Below are 22,114 nucleotides of genomic sequence, written 5' to 3' on the forward strand. Positions count from 1 at the left end.
ACGAGAATTGTAAGGAGGTTGCACCGCTGGTCGGGAGTAATCAGAGGAATTGCAGTCTGAGTCGTGTATGCAGCGTCACCTCCGGGGGCTGCACCGGCTAGTTTTCCGAGCGACGGTCGTAGGGAGACCGAGAACGGCGGGTTGGGGCGAACGGGACTGACGACGCACGGGCGATGGCGAGCGGCTGGTCCGACGTTCTGGATTATGCTCTGCACCTGTCTCAGCACGGTAGGACGGGGCATAAGGTGCACGTTCAGAGCGAGGTCGCCAATCATAGAAGCTCGGTCGAGGTGATGAGGTCAAACGGCTGCGGCAATGGCGAGCGATGTGTCCTATCCGATGGCACGTGAAACATATGGGCCGATCATCATGAGTGCGCCATTCAGCTGGTTTTCGTCGTGGCGCGAACGTGCCGTTCGGAGTGGCAGCCGCAACGACTGGAGCCGAGCTGGAAGTAGCAGGGGCATTTTGATGAGGTGGCGAAATGCCCATTTTCGCGATCTCTTCGTGAACCACGGCCTGTATCATTGAAACAGCATCGAGGTTGTGTCCTGGCGCGCTGACGCTAGACATAGCGGGAGCCATAGCCTCGAGTTCCCGACGGACTATTCTGGTGACGTTTTCTGGCGCTGGTGGTTGGTGTAGTGTGGGCAAATTTTCACAAGAGGACGTAGCCGCCGTGTTGGGAAGGTGGTCAAATCGGTGAACTATGCGCCTACTTTTTGCCTGTTCGAAGCGACGACATGCTTCGATGACCGACTCCACCGTCGAGCAGTCCTTGGACAGGAGAAAATTGAAGGCGTCATCCGCAATTCCTTTCAGGATGTGTCCGACTTTGCCCTCGTCGAGCATGTCCTTGTCGACCTTGCGGCACAAAGCCAACACGTCTTGGATGTACGCGATGTACGGCTCTGTGGATGTTTGGACACGAGTCACAAGCTCTTTCTTTGCGGCCACTTGACGTCCGATGGGTTTCCCAAATAGATAGCGCAATTTCTGCTTACAGACGTCCCAGCTAGTCAACTCTTCTTGATGTGTCCCGTACCAGAGTTTTGCCGTGCCATGCAAGTAGAAGATGATGTTCGCCAACATAAGCATCGGACCCCAATGGTTGCTGCTGCTGACGCGCTCATATTGAACCAGCCAGTCATCGACGTGTATGCCACTTGTGCCGTTAAATGGAGCTGGCTCACGAGGTTGCACCACAACGATCGGCTGCGGGGCTGATGGATCTTGTTGACATTGAGTAGCCTGGTCAGTCATCGTGGTAGCTGCAATGCGCCGTCCGCTGCGAAGATCCAGCTCGTTGGGCTGTATAGCGAGTGGTACCTCGCACCTTTCACCAATGATGTTACGGGGAATAAAGTATACACTGGTGAGCAAATGCTTACTGGCGAATATACTGGTGAGCTGAAGCGTACGACGCTGCTGCCGTCTGAGCACGTTCCCGTTCAGCACTTCGTCGTTGTCATCCTCAGGCGTCTACGTAGCCCGTGACAATATATGGCGAAACCGGCGCCCGGCGTCGCAACGCCTGCGTGACACGACGAGATGAACGCCGGCAAGCACGTGCACCGCCTCACGACGAAATGTATTGGGGCCTTGACTGTGTCATGTAGCCACGATCTTACATGACAGGAATCTCATTATTAACATGTTTGCACCAGCAACATACTTTCATCATCCATTGAGGTCACGTAATACCCAATTTCACTTATGTGAAGCTAGCGAAACGGCCGCGAGCGCATCAGGAGTGTGGCATGTTGCCATGTTGTTACATGACACGCATGTCATATTTATCATATTGGCACCAGTATAATACCTTCGTCATTCATTCACGTCCCGTAGTACCAAGTTTGGTATATGTGAAGCTAGCGAAGCGGCCGCGAGCCCATCACAAGCGTGGCATGTAGTGATGCTGTTACAAGACACGCATTTAATGATTATCATGTTTCCACCAGTCACAAACCTTCGTCATTCATTCACGCACCGTGATACCGAATTCGGTATTTGTCACGCTCGGAAAACGGCCACGAGCGCATCATGTGCGCGGCATGTGGCCATGTTGTCACATAACACGCATGTCATGATGTTCATGTTAGAGTCGGTCACTTGTGTTCGCCATGCAATCATGTCATACCATACCAGTTTTGCAAGATGCGATGTAAACGAAACCATCACAAGAGCTGTAGTACCTTGACAAGTAAATCATGAAACCTAAGACATTCTTGTCATGCTTTTGATGTTATGACTAGTCAACTATGTTCTTACACAGTCATGTTAATCCACACCAAGTTTGGTAACGATACCATTATCGAAAACACCAGGAGAGCTGAAAGTCGTAGGCGGCTGCATGGGTAGATCGATAAATAGATAGATAGATAGATAGATAGATAGATAGATGGAAAGATAGATAGATAGATCGGCTCAAGGTCGGCGAAGTTCGCTGAGAAATGCTGCGCTTTTAAAAGCTTAATATGGCACTCTAGTGACATTGTAAAAGCGAACTTAAAGTAAGATACCTAGCTTACTTCGTAAGCTACATATCTTGTAAGTCACTGTGGCAACTAAGCTCATAGTCTTATTTTAAATTTGCTTTTATTTCGGCAGCAGCATCGGCGTCACGGGGAAAAGATGAGAAAACGCTCGTTCTTGCACAAGGCAGCAGACGCTGTGGGCCTGCGCGCTGTGGCCTTTGGTTTTCATTAAAGGGACTCTAAAACACTGTTTCAAATAACCCTAGAATGAGCTAACTGGAAGAGCTCTTTGCCCCACGAATTGAATGCCGCAAAAATTTTAAGAATCCGTTCACTGCGAGTAGAGTTACAAAGGTTTGTTGCATTCTGCACTCGTATTCTCTCTTCTCTCGTTCTAATGAAAACGCTGAAGCTAAGCAGAGAGGAATGAAAGGGCCACAAAATAAACTGTAATGCACGTTTTGTGAACTTGAGCACTTGTTTATTTTATTCTTCAAATGTTTGACTTTTTTAGTGTAATCGCGCGCGCACGCGTGGACAAGTAGCGGCCCCCCGTGACGATCTCTGTAACGAGTGAGCGCGTCATGTTCAAATCAGCCAATGGCTGATAGATGTGCTTGCTACGTGTAATTTTCGGTAGATGGCAGGATTCGTCGAGAAAAGAGAAAGCAATTTTTAACTGATTGTGGTAATTTATTTTGAAATACAGGCTGCGAGCTGCGCTATAATATTTTGCTCACGTGTTGGCGAGATCCTGTACCACCGAACGGCAGCGTTTTCTGACCACTCTCAAATATTGTTACAGGGCCCCTTTATTATACTTCTAATCACAGCGGTCGTGTCGGGCTTGCTCCCTCTCTTGAAAGACCGAAATTCTGTCAGTCTCCAAAGTCGCACGTTTGGCACAGTTTGGTGACCCGGACGTGATCGACGCAATTTGTTTTCGTGGCAGACGTTACAATCGAGAATAATGACAGTACGAGTTCTCGAAACCGGAATCTTTCCGAGCAATGCGGTAAGCCTTTCTGCTCAGCCATAGCTGTCCGCCTTCCTCAGCACTAAGACCAGCATCCGTCGGTGTGGTTTCTTCAAGCGGAATCACAATTTCAAGTCGCTAGTTACTGCTCCGAACCTACAAAGTTCTACTACACTCTTGTGGCATGATCGCCCACCGCTATAGATACATGACAGGTAATGAAGGGAATACTGGAAACGCAACAATATTATAAATCTACGTCACGGTGTTCTATAAAGGACGCGAAAGTAGTGTAAACACGTTTTATAATCTGAAAGTGTTGATCAGGATAAGCTTGTTTTAGGGCGTGCGCAAGCTCTGAGAACGGTGAACTGAACCGCGATGCATACAAACGCATGACGATCTGGATCCCTTGAGCACTCTGCTTTTGGCGAATGCCAACGATTATCCCAAGAAGACCCTGTTACAGCACATGGCTGTTTGACAGCTTTCTCTCACCCAGCAGCTTCTGTCCACTGAACAACCTGGTGACCGACGCCCCGGTCAACTTCTTTGCCAAATGAAGCAGCTGCTCGGAGACAACCAAGATCCTTGACGACACACTGCTACGCGAGTTGTTCTTGCAATGACTACCAGTGAACGTGCAGATGGTTGTGGTGACCGTTTTTACCATAGATCACAGTGACCTTGCCGCATTGGCCGACAAGGTGATGGAAGTAGCCACACCGACTATCACAGCAACGACAGCGTCTACCAGTAACAGTAGAGCTACACAGCAAACTCCCCCGTTCCTTATTTGAGCGTCTCAAACGCACCGTCTCTGCTGCAGAGCACTGAAACGTATTACCTCGCTGTTCACGCCACCGAAGTTTCAGGAAACAGAGACACACAAGTCATGACGCGTCGCCAGCATCTAGCGTCTGCTACTACCATCGTTGTTTTGAAGAAGACGCTTGTCGCTGGCGGCTTCTATGTGTGTAGCAGCGGGACAGGCCAGCTGACCATTGACGGTGACAAGTGGCACGGCCCAGCACATAAGTCACCTGTTCTACCTCATCCGCATAGCTACAGGAGAGCGTTTCTTTGCCAACATTGGAGCGAACGTTAGCATTATTCCTGCTCAACGCTCCGACCGAAAAAGGACGCCTGCACCTGTGCCGTTTCTGCAAGCCGCCAACGGTACGAAGATTCCAGTTTACGCATCACGTTCTGCCATGCTCAATCTTGGCCCCCAAAGAGCGTCTCGCTGTATTTTCTTGATTGCAAATGTTTGACGCGTTCTCATCGGAGTTGATTTCTTTCACCACAATAGGCTCCTCGTCGACGCAAAACAGCAAATTTTATGGGCTCTCTCACCCACCTGACTTTTACTGATACCCCTACAACAACTACAACGCCAATCGCACTGATATCTACTATGTTGGGAAAACCTATTGCTGAGCTCTTATGCAAATTTTTCACTCTGCACGCCAGCCGGACTGGACGCAACCGGTGCAACACGACGTCGGTCACCACATTGTCACCGCTGGCCCTCCGGTCTATTTTCAAGTTCGACAATTCGATCCCACTCGGGCGGAGTTTAAGGACATGCTCGCACTCAGTAGCATTTGACCTACACTTCGCAACTGGGCTTCAACACTACGCAAAGTACCTAAGAAGATTGGGAATCGGCATCGATTGAACGATTATCGGGCACTCGACAGCATCACAGTTCCCGATCGCTGCCCAATTTCGATTATCTAGAACTTCACGGTAGCGCTGCACTGTGCGACAATCTTTTTCAAGATCGATCTTGTTCACGCGTATCATCAGTTGTCAGTTGCGAAGAAAGATATAACAAATGCTTTCATCACCACACTTTTCGGCCTTTTTGAATGTCTCCGCATACCCTTCAGCCTACGGAATGCTGACCGATCATTCCAGCGTTTCACCGACTCCGTCACCCATGACATGCCTTTCGTCTTTGCCTACATCGACGACCTTCTTGTCGCAAGTTCTTCCGTCGAAGGGCATGTTCAACACCTGCAGTTGTCGTTTTCCCCCATTAACAGCTATAGAATTGTCATCGATGCCACCAAAAGTGAAATTGGTCGAGAACTTGAGTTTCTTGGATACGTGGTCGACGCGAACAGCGTTCAACCATTGTCGTTCCAGGCTTCCGTAATCGAAGATTTTTCACGACCGACTACGATGATGAAGCTTTACCAAGTTCTCGGGTGTGTCAATTTCTATCAACGGTTTATACCCAACTGTGCACGACTTGTGGCCCCCCTGACGCTCTGTTCAGCTCAAACGAAAACAAGCGCTTAAATGGATTAAAGAGGTCGCCCACGCGTTCACGTGTGTTACGTCTGCCCACGCCAGTTCAGCACTGCTGAAACATACAGAGCTAGATGCACCGACTGCTCTCATGACAGACGCCTCGAACGACGCTGTTAGTGCCATGTTGCAGCAATTCATCTATAGCACGTGGCATCCACTCGCTTTCTTCACAAAGAAGCTGAAGCCTGCACAGACCCGCTACAGTGTTTTCGGCCGTGAACTACTCGCAGTGTACTTTGCTGTCGGACACTTCCAGCACTTCCTAGAAAGCCGCAAGTTTAGTGTCTTGACCGCCATAAAGCACATGTGGAAGCCATGAACTGATCAGCGTCCTTCTACTCGCCACCAGAGACTCGACATTTCTCCTACATCTCAGAATTTACAACAAGATTATGTCATGTCAGAGGCACCGACAACTTTCCTGCCGATGTGTGGAGCTGCGTCGATGCCATCTACACACGAACCGTACAGCTATATATCATCGACGTTAGCCTACTCGCTACTCATCAGCATGGCGACACCGAACTGCGTACCCTCCGAACTTTGTCGATGTCCCTGAAACTGGAGGACGTCGTCTTGACTTCAGATGAAACATCGGCAGTGTGTGATACCTACACAAAAAAAAAGAAAGAAGTTAACTTCTTTGGCGCAAACAATACGGAAAAAGGAAAAAAGAAGGCGAGGAAAGAAACAGATTGACGCATTGATTGTGATACCTAAACCGGCCCACCCAGATTTTTCATTCCGGCACCGATATGCAGACGCCTGTTCCACGCTGTACACAGTGTGTCGCGTCCGTGAATGCGCGTGGCACGGAAACTAATTTCTAGAAGCTACGTTCAGCCTTAGCTAAACGCGCAAGTTCGAGACTGGGTGCATTGTTATTTGCCGCGTACACGTCCGAAGATCCAGCATGATCCTGTCTCTCCTTGAAAGTCCTTCCTTCTACCGGACGCGCCTTTTGACACCATACACTTATAGCAATTGAAATAAAGTCTATTGGTACTGCCATGTGATTGTAAGATGAAGAAAACTGAAAGATAAAAACTGAATTTAGGCATAGTTGGTACTATATATTGAAGCAAAGTTTGAAGCGCAAGCATAGAAGACGCCACAGAAAGAAAGCACACAAAACACACAAGCGCTCACACTATTTAATGCATACGAAGCTCAATAGAGCGTTACCATGCACGCCCACACAACAAACAAAAGCTTCGAAGAGGTCGAGCAGTTACACTATTTCAAAGTAAAATATGTATTGCTGATGCAAACTTGAAGTATTTTTACTATTCATGATTATAGGTCACTTGTGGGACCTATAAGAAAGCAATCATCATAACGCGTATTGGCCACGTAAGTGGCCTGATTCTCACTTACATGGCTTGCACTGAAAAGTAAGAATGCTTGATTTCGCCCTACAAACAGTATAGAAGTGACTTCGGCTAGCGGACTATACTGAGGATGTAATGCGAACGAATACAAAGACGGGGGAAATGCGATGGTAGCTGCGCGAACACTCGAAGCGATGAAAGGCGTACGCGAATGACGATCCAGTCGCAAATGTTCGAAAGAGTGCAAACGCTTGCTCTGCGTGAATTTCTCCTTCTGCAGTTAGAACGTTTACGTCGTGCCTACGCTTGTATGTCACTTATATCGAACCTCTCTGAGATGAGAATAACTGTAGAATCAATTCAGAACCACCTAAATAAAGCGTCGCTACGGTTTAAAGCAAGCAAAAATGAAGCTAGAAATAACTCTCATCACTAGCTAAATGCACCACTAACCTAGAAGCAACCGCGTGGGTTTTCAGAATTGTTCGTTTTGCTCTGCTAAGGAGTGCACGCACTGCGAGGCTGAGCTGGGCGAGCAGGTCGTGCAAGCGAATGGAACCACACACGTCCCAAACAACAACTAAACATTTTATTTCCCTTAAAGTGCACAAAGAAAAGTCACGCGATTCTATGTGCTTGCGCTCTTGACACTCGTGCACAGAAGCACCGTTTCGCGGCGCTACAATACACCTCCCTAGAAAATAGGCTAACACCAAGTTGTAGTTCATAAGTTCAGTCGCACTGGAGGTCTTGTGTGTCGTCCACTCCGCGTGAACGTTTCGACGAATCGTTGGGCTGGCTCAGTCTGGTCTGATAGTAGCCTTTCTGGATATGTAACTCGAGATGGTGCACGTGCTTCGCTGTTGCTGTCCACGCACGCTGGTTTTACGTATCAAACAAAACCACTTCATGACGGCCACCTGTGTCGATCGTGATGTGTTTTTTAAGGGGCGAAACTCTTCAAAGCGCTACTGTTCATCCCTCGTCCTAGTACATAACATTTCTTACGCTTTGCCCTTCCAGGTGGTGCCGGTGGAAGATTTCTCCTGTGCGTTGTTGAACAATAAAAAATTTCCAGCGTGCGCGTTAAGCAAAAGTCAAAATCTCCTATCTCTCATTCTCCATTAGCAGCCATTGGCATGTACATTGAGCGCTAACTGACAAGAAAGAGTTGCTACGTTATACTCGCTGGGCGTAACCGCTTTGGTCTTAGAAAAATTTAGCGAGCGTTGGGCCACAGCGCCATGAATACAGTGAACTAGTATATACCATGAACTCGAGGTGGTTAAAGGCGGGAAGTAGACACAAAGCGCTAGCCGTAAGAAAGTGTGCATGTGCCACCTCTCGTTTAGTCCTTGGAATGTCCGCTGGATGGCGGTGCTCCTATATGCGGAATATATGAAGAAAAGATGCAAGATGGTGGTACTTGGAGTGCTGACTAGATGGACGAACGGACACACAGACAGATGCATGGACGGACGCACGGATCACTGCACAGACGAATGGACGCATGGATGGACGCAGGGGCACATGCATGGACGAACACAGGGATCCACGCACGAACAGATGCACGCACGAACGGGCGCATGGACGCACGGACAGTCACACAAACAGACACCTCGCCAGACCGAAGCAAAAACGAATGGACAGACGGCTGCTGACCCTACTCTCCATCATTCCCCTCGTGGATATGCTGCATTTTTTTCGTTTCGCCACCTTGAGTGGCCTATCAGAAGAGGGCTGGAGTGGACGGTGTACAGCGTCACGCTTCACGGGCCCATGAGAACAGGTGAAGAGATCACTTGAGACGTGGACACGCCGTGGTGCTGGCAGACGTGGAGGGACAGGGCGCAGCTTGCTCATAATGTCCCGCAGTCGCAAGGCGTACTCGTTGTGTGACTGAGCGTTTGCGTTTTTACTGTCAGCGATGAACTCCACAAGAAGGCGAGGTGTTCTGCCGTATACAAGTTCAGCTGAGCAGCAGCCAATGTTCGCTCTCAGAGCCGTCCTAATTCCCAATAAACCAGAGGTAGAGCATCGACCCAACTGTAACTTGAATTTGCCGTCAAGCTAGTCTTCAGTTGGAGATGAAATCTTTGCACCATACCGCTGCTGATGGGATAGTAGGCCGTCATTCGGATGCGCCAGATTCCTAGGAACGGCGTGTTGTTCCCGAATATGGCAGACTCGAATGGCGTTCCGCTATCGGTTGTCACAGTCGATTGAACTCTCAATCCCGCTATACAGTGGCAGATTAAAGCGTGAGCAACCGTCTCAGCAGTGATATCTGGGATGGGGACGGCCTCCGGCAATCGCGTGAAGTGGTCGACCCAAGCTAGCAAGTAGTTTTACCCTTGACAAAAAGGCAATGATCCCACGATGTCTAAATGTACTCGGGAAAATTGAGTGTCCGGCTGGGGAAAAGATCCTAATGTGGTTATAGTATGGCGCCACGCTTTGGAGCGCTGACAGTATAGGCACTCTCGAGTCCAGCGTCAGTCATCCTGATTTATTTCAGGCAACACGAACCTTGCTGTGCACGCTGAGTGGCTCGGACTGCCGGGTGAGAGAGGCGTGCGGCGATTCATAAAAGTTGCGTTGAAGATCCGAAGGCACAAACGGACTGGCCCTTCCAGTGGACTTGTCACAGCATACCGGTCCTGTCGGCTAATCTACCCATTGCAACTTCAAGGCGCTGGTTGTGGACTTCAGTAGGGGCTTCAACTCTGGATTTTTGTGTTGAATCGGTGTTAGTGTGGTGAAGTCAATGCTACTTGGTAGGCTGACAGCGTTGATTGGGCTGCGCGAAAGGGCGTCTGCCGCTTCAGTGTCCTTCCCGCTGACATGGCGTATGTCCATTGTGAATTCTGCGCTGTAAGACATTTGGTGGAGCTTTCGTGCCACGTGTGCACCCGTATCCTAGTTGACCGCGCGCAATGCGCGAGTCAGCGGCTTGTGATCTGTGAGCATGAAAAATTATCTACCTTCTACATAGTGGCGGAAGTGCCAAATAGGCGCGTATATAGCCAGGAACTCACTACCAAAGGTGCTGTATCGGCGTTCTGCCAGGCTCTCTATTTTGGAGAGGAATTAGGAAACATGGTTACACCTTCCGCTTGACTTTTGTTGCAGTACGGTTCTGATAGCCGTGCCTGAGGCGTCCACCATAATGCATTGCGGTACATCAGGTTGTGGGTATGCGAGCAGGGTGGCATTCGCGACAGACTACTTAATATGCCGAAAGACCTCTACCGCTTGTTCATTCCACTGAATGTCGCTCGCCTTAGTTCCTGGAGCTGCTAGTAGGCTGTGCAGTGGTGGAAGGATGTGGGCGCACTTCGGAACGAAACTCCGGTAAAAGTTTACTAGTCCTAGAAACTCTCGGAGCTGGCGGATGGTGTTTGGGTGTGGAAAACGCCACGCTTGTTTCGAACTTGTCCGGGCGTGGTTGCACTCTCACGCTTGAAATGCTGTGGACCAAAATTGGCAGCGATGGTACCCCGAACACGCACTTAGTTGTGTTTATAACGGTGCCGTGTTCTGCCAGTCACTGTATCACGCAGCGTAGATGGCTCTCGTGCTCTTCGGGCGTTCGGCTAGTGATCAGCATGTCATCCAGGTAAAGCTTGCAGAAGTAGAGGTCCCGGACAACGCCATTCATGAAGCGTTGGAAAGTTTGGCCAGCATTCCGTAATGAGAAAGGCATCCGCAGAAATTCAAACATTCTGAATGGCGTTGTTATCGCGGTCTTGGGAACAACCTCTGGTGCTACGGAAATCTGATGGTATGCTCTCACCAGATTTTTTTTTAGAAGATGTTCGTGCCATGCAGGCCGGAGGTCAGGTCGTGGACGAGTGGCACTGGGTAACAGTCCGGCACTGTCACGTGGTTTAGTGCCCTATATTTCCTGCAAAGACGCCAATCACCACCTGTTGATTTGGGAACCATGTGAACAGGCGACGCATACGGGCTGGATGAAGAGCGTATGATGCCGAGCTCCATCATATACGAGAAAACCTGCAGGGCTTGCCGTAGCTTCTCGGGCAAAAACCGCCGTAGGTGCGCGTAGACCGGTGGTCCTGTGGCTCCTATGTGAAGCTGAACATCATGTTTTACTTGATGTTCAACAGAAACTGCCTGTTTCTGTTGCGCCAGCTCAGGGAACTCTTGTACTATGGCAGTGAAGCGATATTCTCCTGATGGACGGAGTAAGGTCGGGCTGAGCGCAGGACGCAAACACGGCTTTCCTTGAACCGCTGCACGACATACAGGATCACGAAGTGGTTTGTTTTGAACATCAACCATCAGACCAAAGTATTGCAAAAAGTCAGCGCCCAATAACGCGAATTTGACATCGGCGGCTATGAACACCCCTTTGAACGTTCTGATGAAAGCGATGTCCAGTGTGGGTGAAGATGTCGGTATGTTCGTATCAGCGTGTTATTTATGGCTTGAAGCGGTGATGTAGTAGGGTTCTTTCTTTCGGTTTGTGACGCGGGTATCACGCTCACCTCGGTGCCTGTGTCGACTTAGGAACGACCCCCGTTCTTGAGGTCAGTAACAAAAAATACTGAGGGACGTCTTAAAGGCAACTGTAGCAGCGCCGGTCGCACTCAGTGCTTGCTTGCCGCGGTCGTTTCCCGAGCGCGCGCAGGGTGAAACACAGCTACGCGCAGAATATACGAACCGCCGATGATACCAGCATATATTTTTGCGCTGCGGCTGTGATACCGATGTGTTTGGCTCAATTGCATTTTGTCCTGTCCTGCTTATACATGCAAAGCTGATAATGTCTCGGTGATTCAAGAAATATCTGCACGCATTTGCTGAAGTTCCTCCTGAGCCCGTTGTTCTTAATCGGCACCCAGTGATGTGGGCGTGGTGATCACCATGAGCCGATCAGCTAGCTTGACGACCACAGTTAAGTCTTTCTGCTCTTACGCCTCGACAACCCCGCGAACACATGATGGCAGCTTTTGCAAAAAGAACTCTCGAAACGATGCTCCGTCTACGCTGTTTGTTGTTTCGCCGCGTATTAGTTGCGTTTGCCGCAACAGCTGACTAAGGGTATGGTCGCCCAGGTTCGTGTCGTGAAACAATTGATGTAGGCACTGCGATTCGTTGGCGTGACACGGCGGGTGACAGTTTCTTTTAGCGTTACGTATGCTTTTTCGGCTGGTGGATCGAGTAAGAGATCCCGTATTTCACTGGCTATGGGTGGCGGGAGGCTGCTCACCACATAGCAGTATTTGGTCAAGTCTCATGTGATGCGCTGCACTGTGAACTGGGCGTCTACTTGAATAGACCAGAGTGCGGGGCCCGCGATCCAAAAGGGTGGCAGCTTACCATCGACTGAGTAGCCTGTCGCAGAAGCGTCCGTTGTAGACGTCGAAATAATAGTCGCGGATTAGATTTGTTAGATTTGTGGGGTTTTACGTTCCAAAACCACCTTATGATTATGAGAGACGCCGTAGTGGAGGGCTCCGGAAATTTCGACCACCTGAAGTTCTTTAACGTGCACCCAAATCTGAGTACACGGTTCTACAACATTTCTGCCTCCATCGGAAATGCAGCCGCCGCCGCCGGGATTCGATCCCGCGACCAGCGGGTCAGCAGCCGAGTACCTTAGCCACTAGATCACCGCGGTGGGGCTAATAGTCGTGGAGTCTGTCGTCGACGTCGAAATCATATAGCCACGCTGATGCGCAATCCCGGTGGCTCCACCACAATTCCGGGTCACCAAAACTGGAACACACTGCGAGGCTGAGTGGGCGAGCAGGTCGCGCGAGCGAAATGGACCAGACGCGTCCCAAGCAAAAACTAAGCTTTTTTTTTTCTCTTGAAGTGCATGAAGAAAAGTCACGCGATTCTTCGCACTGGTGCACAGAAGCAGCGTTTAGCGGCACGACAAAGGTTTTCTTTTTTGTGGCTCGTGCAGATTTCGCCTATTTTTCTCTTTCACCATTTTCCATCATGCAGTTCTAATATTATATTCATTGAAAGCAGCTCATCAGCAGGATCTTTCAAGAATGGAGGCAGCTATAACCTGGCCTCAACATACCATTCTTAAAGGTCCACAAGTCACTTTGTAAACCAGCCCATTATCCATAATCCACAGACAAACAATTTTAACCAGGATGTAAATATTTTTACAGCATGTGTCCCCGTACAGGAATATCTTTCTGTTAGCGGCTTCTGAAGAATGTGTATTGTTTTCGGCAGGGTCATTAATGATGAATTGAACAACAGCAGTTTCGTTGATCAAATCTGCAATGCGACCCACACGTACCTCAATGAAAAAGTATCTTGCTAAATGAAGAAAATTAGCTCTTGTTCGCGCATCGAAGACTGGACTGAGAACTATCCACTGCAGCCACCTAACCCTCTCGTTTTCAGAAACAATAGTTTTCTTGAACATATTTTAACACAGCGCACGTACTGTCCACAAATGGCCCAGCTTTCAGTTCTCTTACATTTTTGCAGCATTGTGCTACAACAGGTTGTGTCTATTGTTCTTTGGATATTTTCTTTCTTTAGTATTGACGTCGAAACTTCGGTCACGTGCCCATTGTCCTGCAGTCGAGACATTATTAGAGATAAAGCGCTAGAGATACATGACAGGTAATGGAGGGATTACTTGGAACGCAACAATGCAATAAATATACGCCACTGTGTTCTATAAGGGACTTGAAAGTAGTGTCAACACGTTTTTAGGCCTGGAAAATGTTGATCAGTATGGAAACGCCCGTATTCGCAGCCATACTGGTCATTATCATCATTGATATTACGCCTCAGACGGCATGTTGGAACGTCAGGAAGGTAAGTTAGTAATTTAGGACATTACAATGTATATTCTAATACTTCGACGCACAAAATTTTATGATCTTCAGTATTCCAGCTTCATACTCGTTTATGAATCTATGTCAGTGTTTTCTGGTTGACATTCATAAGCCAAGAAATTGGACACAATGAGAAACTCGCATCATTCATGAAAACGTATTTTGGTGGTTCTTGGTTCTTTCCTTTGTTTATCGTTACAGGTTTCAGGAGCGAATAAAGTTTTGCACATTTCAGAAAAAAGTAATGCTCTCAATGTTTTCTTCACATTGAATAATAACTGCACTGTGGATGTAATTGAATAATTATGAAGACTAACTATATACATATTCTGCTAAATGTTAGCGAGTGTTATAAATTTGATTCAACAATGATACCACGAAGAAGTGGTCTGCGCAATTGACGCGCTTCATTCTAGGACTGGGTGCTAATCGTCAACTTGAGATGCTATGGAGTATTTGCACTTTCTTTATTCGTGCTGAACAGCCCAATGGTTACACAGAAATTTCTTTCAGTGTGCACGTGGATTATCCCTGCGTACTAACAATGGATAGCTTTGTCAAACAGTCTACCGAAATTTGACACCACTATTCGGCTCTTCCACAGCGCCGTAGTTGTCTGCCACCGCCACCGCCAGTGCCCGTATCCTCATCGCACGACATTAGAAAAAATAACCTATTACCAATGACACAGTGGGACTCGAAGCCGGGTCAGCTGGGTGCCAGCCCAGTATTGGGCTACTGAGCCATGCCGGTGCTTGGGACTTGTTGGTAACCTTGCCTTAGGTAGGCTTGATATCACCAAAGCAATCGCACTAATATGCAATTTATAAAGCGTTTTAAAACAGCAAAGAACAAGGAGTCATCGCATTATGCGAATAGCGCTACGAGTAGGTAGTCCAATACTGCAATGCAATACAAAAGCTTCTTTTCGTTCCGCTAATAACTGTCACGCATACCTTCTTCAGGCATATTTCCTCATCGTCATCTGTACCTGCATGAACGATTGGCGAAAAATTTCTTGCAATGGTTTAGCGAATACCGCGCTTCTCAGAAGATTGACGAAAAATAGCATAGCGAATGCCGGCCTACTACCATACAATTTTTTTATTATTGCCGTAGTTGGCATCGATCAAGTGTGCTTGCAGCAGTTAACTAATGTGTGTTTAAAAAAGACTGAAGGACCGCTGTTCTAGCTTTCGCAAAAACAGCTCTGCACATACCACTCAGGCCTGGTGTTTTTAGTATTACTGGGGAAATTTACTGTTGAAAACTGCCTTTTTGAACAGGTGGTCCAAACGTGAAGTATAATCGCAGAGCGTTGCGTCGGTTTTTTACACGCTTGTGCCTTACTGATATGACACTTCCGGCTTGTCAACTTTTCTTGTACCTTTGGTTGACCAGGTAGAGTATCCATAACAATTTTGTTTGACCACAAGCCACGAGAGCATGGTGCAGATTGTATTTGTATAGCATATTTTTGAAGATCCATATGTTATCACGAATGCCCACTTTACATGGAAACATAAACGTGTGTCTATTCCTCACAGGCATTTTGTTTCTAGCTTGGTACACTTGTACATGATTTCACCCTCCGGGCCTCCAGTTAGAAAGAAAAGAAAATGTTATTTCTTGTGAACAGTAGGACCGCATTAAAAAAAAGTGCCCCACACAGCGCCTTCATATGTTTCAAAAAAATTAGAGGGAGCTTTAAGTTCAATTGCAGTAGCACAAAATTAACGCGAAATGAGCGCGAAAAACCGAGACCTTTTGTATCAAGACGAATGGAAACATTTGCGTCAGTGAGCATTAACTCGCCCCTCTTGAACAAAGAGACAATGTTTTCGAGTAGTTAACTTGTACTTTTCGACTCGTGGCTGAATATTTCTTGCTCTTCACTCTTAAGTGCAAGTGACGGTTTTTCTTCTTGTTTTCAGCAATATATTTCCAGGTGTAATAAATTTACACACAGCTGTTTATCAGCGCTTGTATCGTGTGTTCCGTCTTTCTCCGTCCTGTTTCTTGAGCTGTTTTCCTTAGTATAAGTGGTAAAATACTGGTCCGGCACACAGCGGACCCGGGTTCGAGCCCCACTGTGTCATTGGTGCTAGGTTTTTTTTCCTAATTTTGCGCGTTTTTGTTACGGGCACCAGCGGCAGCGGCAGACGACTGCGCGTGACCAAAGTCGGCATCTCATAAGAGATTTTGCTGTAAAATAAAACAATATGTACAGACACTCACCCTTTGTCAAACGACACCAGATGCAAATGGTTGCACTGAGACTATCTCTAACATCACTATCCGGTTCCCGCCATACTGAGAATGCGAACCTGTCATGCGGTTCGTGCAAGTCGAAAAAGAATTCTAGCTTTGAAATATCATTTCGCAAGAGTGGAATCTTTACCGCGCAGTCAGCGCAATGCGCTCATTCGCCACAGAAGGAGCTGACATATTGTTCACCTCGTTTCGCAACAGTCGCCCGACAGACCATAAAATGAATTCAAGGCAATCCTGCTAGAAAGGGCAGCTGCGTCTGAGAGAACAAAAATACATCTGCTCTTAGCAGAGGAGCTTGGTGAACGACATGCAAGCCAGCTTTAACGGTAAATGAGGCAGTTCCTCGGCTCTTTGTGGCAACTCTTTCTGCAGTGACTGCAATCCCAGGTTAAAATTGTGCTTGCTACAGCGAGAGTCATCAATTTGATATGAATGGCGACGCCAGCCGATGAATTTTTGGATGAGCCGACACCCAATACCCCAGTATATTCATCATTGCGCCCACACAATCGACACCACCCGCACCTCTCATCACTCCTCACCCTCAAAAGCCTGCACCCACTGCCACTTGCTCCTATAAAGTTTCACTGTCTTTGCGCTCGGCTGAAACAACTCATCACGGCCGCACCTTTGTCGATGACATGCGCACATCCCGAGCGCCAACATCACCGTTCTTTGATGCCCAATTGTCAGAGCTAAGAGCAAAGTGACTCCCAGGTAGACCTATGTGCGTTTACTATCGCCGTATCAGCGCAAATAGCTGACACTGCCTTTGTCCTTGCACATTGTCGGAAAATCCAATGGCTCACAATTAGCGGCGACGAGACGTCAGTGCAAAAAAGAACGTTGCCTTTTCGCACACTTTTGACCGAACAACCCGGCATGACTTAATGTCACCAGAGTCTAAATAAATAACCTCCCAGCAACAAAAGCAGAACGCACCTTCACTGTAGAACGCCAGCTGAACAAAAAAGATGTGTTGACAGTGCTGTTACACCTCAAACCTCTAAACGAAACTTATTCCCGTGTTCAAGGGTCTTTCGGTGAGTGCTTCTAGTTGGTAGGTGATCCTAGTCGCAAGTTCTTCACTCGAAGAAAACTCGCACAACTTCTGCAAACTTTTTCAACGCCTCTCCGCAAACGGTGTACTCACCAACACGGAAAAGAGCCGATTCGGAGAAGCAGCCTTTAGATTACTTGTTCAATATTCCGACACCAAGAACATCCTCCCACTTCCTCACTAAGTGCAAGCCATCAGCGAGTTTGCAAAACTGGCCCGCCACGGTGGTCTAGTGGATAAGATACTTGGCTGCTGACCCGCAAGTGATTGAATCGAGTCCTGCAAAGTAAAACGTTTTACATCCAAAAGGTTGTAAAAAGGGTGCTTTTACAAGAAAGCACCCTTTGCAACAACTTTTATTACTCATAAATGGTCGATTGAAAAGAAGCACCCCTTTGTTTGGGTGCTTGCCTCAATAGCACCCTAAAATAGGCTCTACGGGTGCTTTTGTGCCTGAGAAGGGTGTAGGTGACGATTCAGAAGATGAAATATGCATCACAGGAAGAACACATAATTATAATATTTGGGATTTTACGTCTCAAAAACCTTGATATGATTATGAGGGTCGTCGTAGTGGAAAGCTCTAGATATTTTGACCATATGGTGTTCATTAATGGGCCCTGATATCGCACAGTGCACAGTGCACCTTTTCGCCTCCGTCATAATTCGACTGCCATGGCCGGCATCGAACCCGCGACCTTCGGATTGGTGGCCGAGCAGCGTAGCTACTGCACGAATATGTGGACCTTGCGTTAAATGACGGCCTAAACTTAGAATGTGTGAAGGTGCTCTCCGAATACAGTAGAATGCCAGCAGAAGCAAATCGCGTTTCATCTATAATGGAAATTAACTGCAATCCACGTTACGAAAGCTCACCTTAGCGTTGGTTATAAGCTACATGTTTGCTATGGATTATATACAGGAACGTAATGTTCGCCCCAGTATGGGTGTGTGTGCGTGAGCCTGCGAGTGTGTTCGCGTGTAAACGCGATTGTGTGTACACCCGTGCATGTGTGCGTGCGCGTGTATGTGCGAGTCCGTGCTTGTGTTAAGCGTGCCTGTGCACATGTGTACGCCCATGCATGCGTGCGTTTACGGTCGCGCGTTTGTGTGGCCGTATGTGTGTATACGTGTATGTGTGTGGCCTGTGAATAAGTATGCGTGTGCATCAGCCCGTGCGCCCTCGAATTTCGTGTGTGTGTGTGTGTGTGTGTGTGTGTGTGTGTGTGTGTGTGGGGAGGGCGCACTGCTTCTTAGTGTTTAAGGTCCCACACCTGTTCAGACTGTGAGTCTATATGGGAGGTGGCTTAAGGAATGGCGGTGGTAAACGCACTGTACACGGACAATTCAGTACACAGAAAACAGCTGCACATTTTCGTACCTCATCGTTGCTTACGAACTTGCTGCGGTAGCTGATTAGGTCCGCTGAGGCACTTCTACGCTCGAAAATGTGGGTTAAGACCAATTCACACGGAAAGCTGTCATTGCACTTACGCACAACCATCGTTTATATTAACAACGTTTAACAAGAACGTGCCCTGCCTTTGCTACAGGTGCTTAGCTAGCTCATTGGGCAACCAAATGGAATTATGTGCTGATGATGTGGTCAGCAAGAAGTTTGTTATATCAACCTCGGCACATTTCGTGGTGCGTGACAAGCCTTCTAAACATCCGCGACTGTGGATTAATTTGTTCCAGCTTCGACTACGCATTCAGTGCTTGCGGCATCACACGTGGAATTGCCAGACACAGACAATGCGAAAAGAAATTCCTCTGGAAAAAGGTGTAGCGATGCTTCCTCTATGCCACCGAGGACAAAATAATTATTGTTTCTGGCCATTCCATGGTGAACTTTGTTTTCCGCAAGTTTTGCTTCACTATTTTTCGCCCACTACAATCGCATTCCGTTAAAATACTCAAAGAACCCGAGGCTGGTAAATAACCTGCGTCGCTGTGCGGCTGGCTGGAAGGAGAGTTGCCATTTACACGGAGTCATTCTTGAAGCGCAATTCGATTGCCTTCCGCGTCGAACCACCGTCCGCCGTACGCGCCATAGCATTTGCCTTTCGGCGCCATCTTGGCGGGTTTCCCGCTCCCCCCCTCCCCGCTCACCCCAGTCAGCGTTGCCCCCACAACGGCGGTGTAGATAAGCAAATAGTCGCGTCACCGAACACCTGCGTCGACAGCTGCGACGCCGCCGCCAGTGCCTCCTCCCTCTCTCTCTCAACGTTGCTCTCTTTGTCTCATCCGTCTTTCAAATGCGTTGCGTTGGTCTGAGGTCTTGGTCGCTGTGCGAGTTCTAGCGAACAGGCGCATATTCAATGGTGGTCACGCATGAAACCGTGTTTGAAGTGACGCTCGGATTAAGGAATATTTATGGAGCGGCGGACACGGACAACGTGGGCCTGTTAACGGTGAGTGTACTGTTTTCGTAGGTAGTAATCATACAGCGCTAGCTTGGCGCCTGCAGCAGCTCTGCCGAAGTAGGCTGCGAGCAATTTACAAAAGCATGCGTTCGTGAGCCTGTTGCAGATGCCCGATTAAACGTGTGACTTAACGAGTTCACACTGCTATGCGGGATGTTGTGTAATTGCCTGCATCACTTATACAGTGAGTGATGTGATCACTTAACAAGGGCACGATTCGTTGCTGATCGCACAGTGTCTCTACACTGCTCAAAGTGATTATAGTGTTTCAAGATGCGCTTTAGGCTACATCGTAATAACATTTCTATTAATACTGAAATGTGCAGCGTGCTTCTGTAGGTGTAAGCGTGAAAAAAGGAAGAAAAAAAAATTTATGTACAGAGGCGCACTGTACGAAATGTCTTTTTTTTTCTTAAATACGGTATAGTTTGAGGTGCTGATATGCCGCGAAGCTCCCAGCACGTGCGCGTCGGTCTTTTAAAATATTTAGGACACGTGTCACCAGCAACAGGGAAAGATCTAGTAGACTTCCAAAGGCGCGTTGTTGTGGCCATCACCGTGCGTTGTTTTCCCTCGTTTCTGTTTGCTGCTTTCGTGCTTCGCTTTCACCTGCGATAACGTTCGGCGTTATAATAGAATCGAGAGGGTAAAAGTGACTGTGGGAGCTATGTGCGGTAGCTCTAGCACAAGCCATGGCTGGTGCAACGTAGACAGCGTCCGCGCGCGTTGGTGTCGTTCGAGCGCCCCTACTTGCTTGATTGTGTTTAACTGAGTATTCAGGCACGGGTTACGTTTGTAAATCTCGTGGTCAATAATCGCTAACAGCGTGCCCCTGATTGCCATCAGAGAATGGGCTTGGTTGCCGAAATATAGCAGACGCTTTTTCTGAAAGCAAGCATTGAAAAAAAGTTTAAAAAAAATACTTTCATACGTGCTAGGCAGTGCCTATTGCAGGCCCGCAACTCTTTAAAAACTGCACGAGCTATCACATCTTTTATCAAATTACAATGAATTAAGAATATTGAATTATAGATGACGAATTTCTGTGCTAGATTAGGTGGACAAAATACATGATCGCAGCCCTACGTCCAGAAAGCAGGCAAATAGAAAGCACAGCGTCAAATTTGGATTCGATGCCATTGACGGAGCTTCTTTTGAGCGTAGAATGAACGAGAAAATTGTTCATTTTTGATGCCCTTATAGAGGCAGTCAGAATTGCACTGATTGCTGAATTGTCACAATTCCTCAGATTGTTAAAGGCGTGAATAAAGTCAGTAAACCTTTTACTTTCTTTTGCAGACCTCTTCGCTAGTGCCACGCGCAAGATAATTTTTTCTCATGTAAAAGAGAAAGCAGAGATGCCTTCACTGTTTGTACATGAAGAGGTACGTTTCTTGTGCGTTTCGGTTAATGCTACGTGTTCTGAATGTTGTACTTTAAGAATTGTTTTTCACACTGGCTCACAACCCTATAGTAAATTCATTCTTAGGTGAGTTCAGGCTTTCGTAAGTGCCATTTTCGAGCTGTAGTCTTACACTTCACCTCAATTCAGGAATTTGCTGTATGCTGGAAAACTATCTTATCTTTATCGTACGAAATTATTGGAATGTATGGGTTGTATGCTTGAAGTTCAGTGTAATTTCAATTAAACGCCATTTCAAAGGATATACACTACACCTTCTTCATATATGGTACTGCGGGAACAGCACGAACATCCTTTTATGAGAAGTCATATTTGCTCTTATTACAGGATGGGAGGGTGCCGCTGACGTCCTGCGTAGTCTACCCCGGCCCCAGCCTAGAGCAAGCATAGTTCCTGAACCTCCACGTAAATTACCGAAAAATCTTCCGTGTCAGTAATGACGAAGAAGGAGAGACAGCACTGATGAGTTGATTTTTTTGTATTTTCAACATTGTTTACGACCGCAAGGCCTTTAACAACCACCCTGATTAAGTGGCTTATTTTCGGCGCGAGTTTGGAGTTTATCAAAGAAGTTGTTCAGGCAGTACGACGCTACAATTTTAGTGTCAAAATGACTGAACAACTTTTTCTAGTGTGGTCATGGTAGATGAACAAATATTGTTATTTGTGTAAGTTATTCTGCTTGAATATAGCTGGACCATTCCATGCCAAACGTCCCAGCCACTTTGCCGACCATCTGAAATGTATTTGAAAAAAAATGTGATGACTTACTGCGTTGAAAACAGTGAACTGCTTGAATATTCCAGCGAGATAAAAAGTTTTATTCATGTGGCTGGCTTATAACTTCCTGGCATAATGCCCTCTATGTGCTGTTTCTGGAAAATTTTGTTTTAAAACTACCGCTCATTTTTTCTAAAGCATTCGGTCTGCCAGTTAGGTAAATGTGCTTCTGTAAGGTATTTGAAGCTCAACATTATTAGTGCAAT

The 22,114-nt window shown here is 47.4% G+C and overlaps 1 protein-coding gene and 1 long non-coding RNA gene across 4 annotated transcripts in view; one reads left to right on the forward strand and one right to left on the reverse strand.

Annotated features, from left to right (window-relative positions):
* Nucleotides 1-3,149: 3,149 nt before the first annotated feature.
* LOC142772012 (uncharacterized) lies at nt 3,150-16,407 on the reverse strand. Its single transcript, XR_012886237.1, has 2 exons — nt 16,184-16,407; nt 3,150-6,386 (listed from the first exon to the last, which is right to left on the reverse strand). It is a non-coding gene; the product is annotated as an uncharacterized LOC142772012 (long non-coding RNA).
* Nucleotides 13,749-22,114, forward strand: part of LOC119185068 (uncharacterized) — a 70,784-nt gene continuing 62,418 nt past the window's right edge. For 2 of the 3 annotated variants that reach the window (XR_012886235.1, XM_075874078.1), the window contains exon 1: nt 13,749-13,925. Coding sequence is in view for 2 of the 3 variants with exons in the window: in XM_075874078.1 (XP_075730193.1) it covers nt 13,830-13,925 (96 nt within the window). In the remaining variant the exon portion in view is untranslated. The remainder of the gene's footprint in view (nt 13,926-22,114) is intronic. The other variant, XM_075874079.1, reaches the window with a different exon arrangement.

Source organism: Rhipicephalus microplus, chromosome 9 (assembly GCF_043290135.1).
Source record: "Rhipicephalus microplus isolate Deutch F79 chromosome 9, USDA_Rmic, whole genome shotgun sequence".
Taxonomy (NCBI): Eukaryota; Metazoa; Arthropoda; class Arachnida; order Ixodida; family Ixodidae; genus Rhipicephalus; species Rhipicephalus microplus.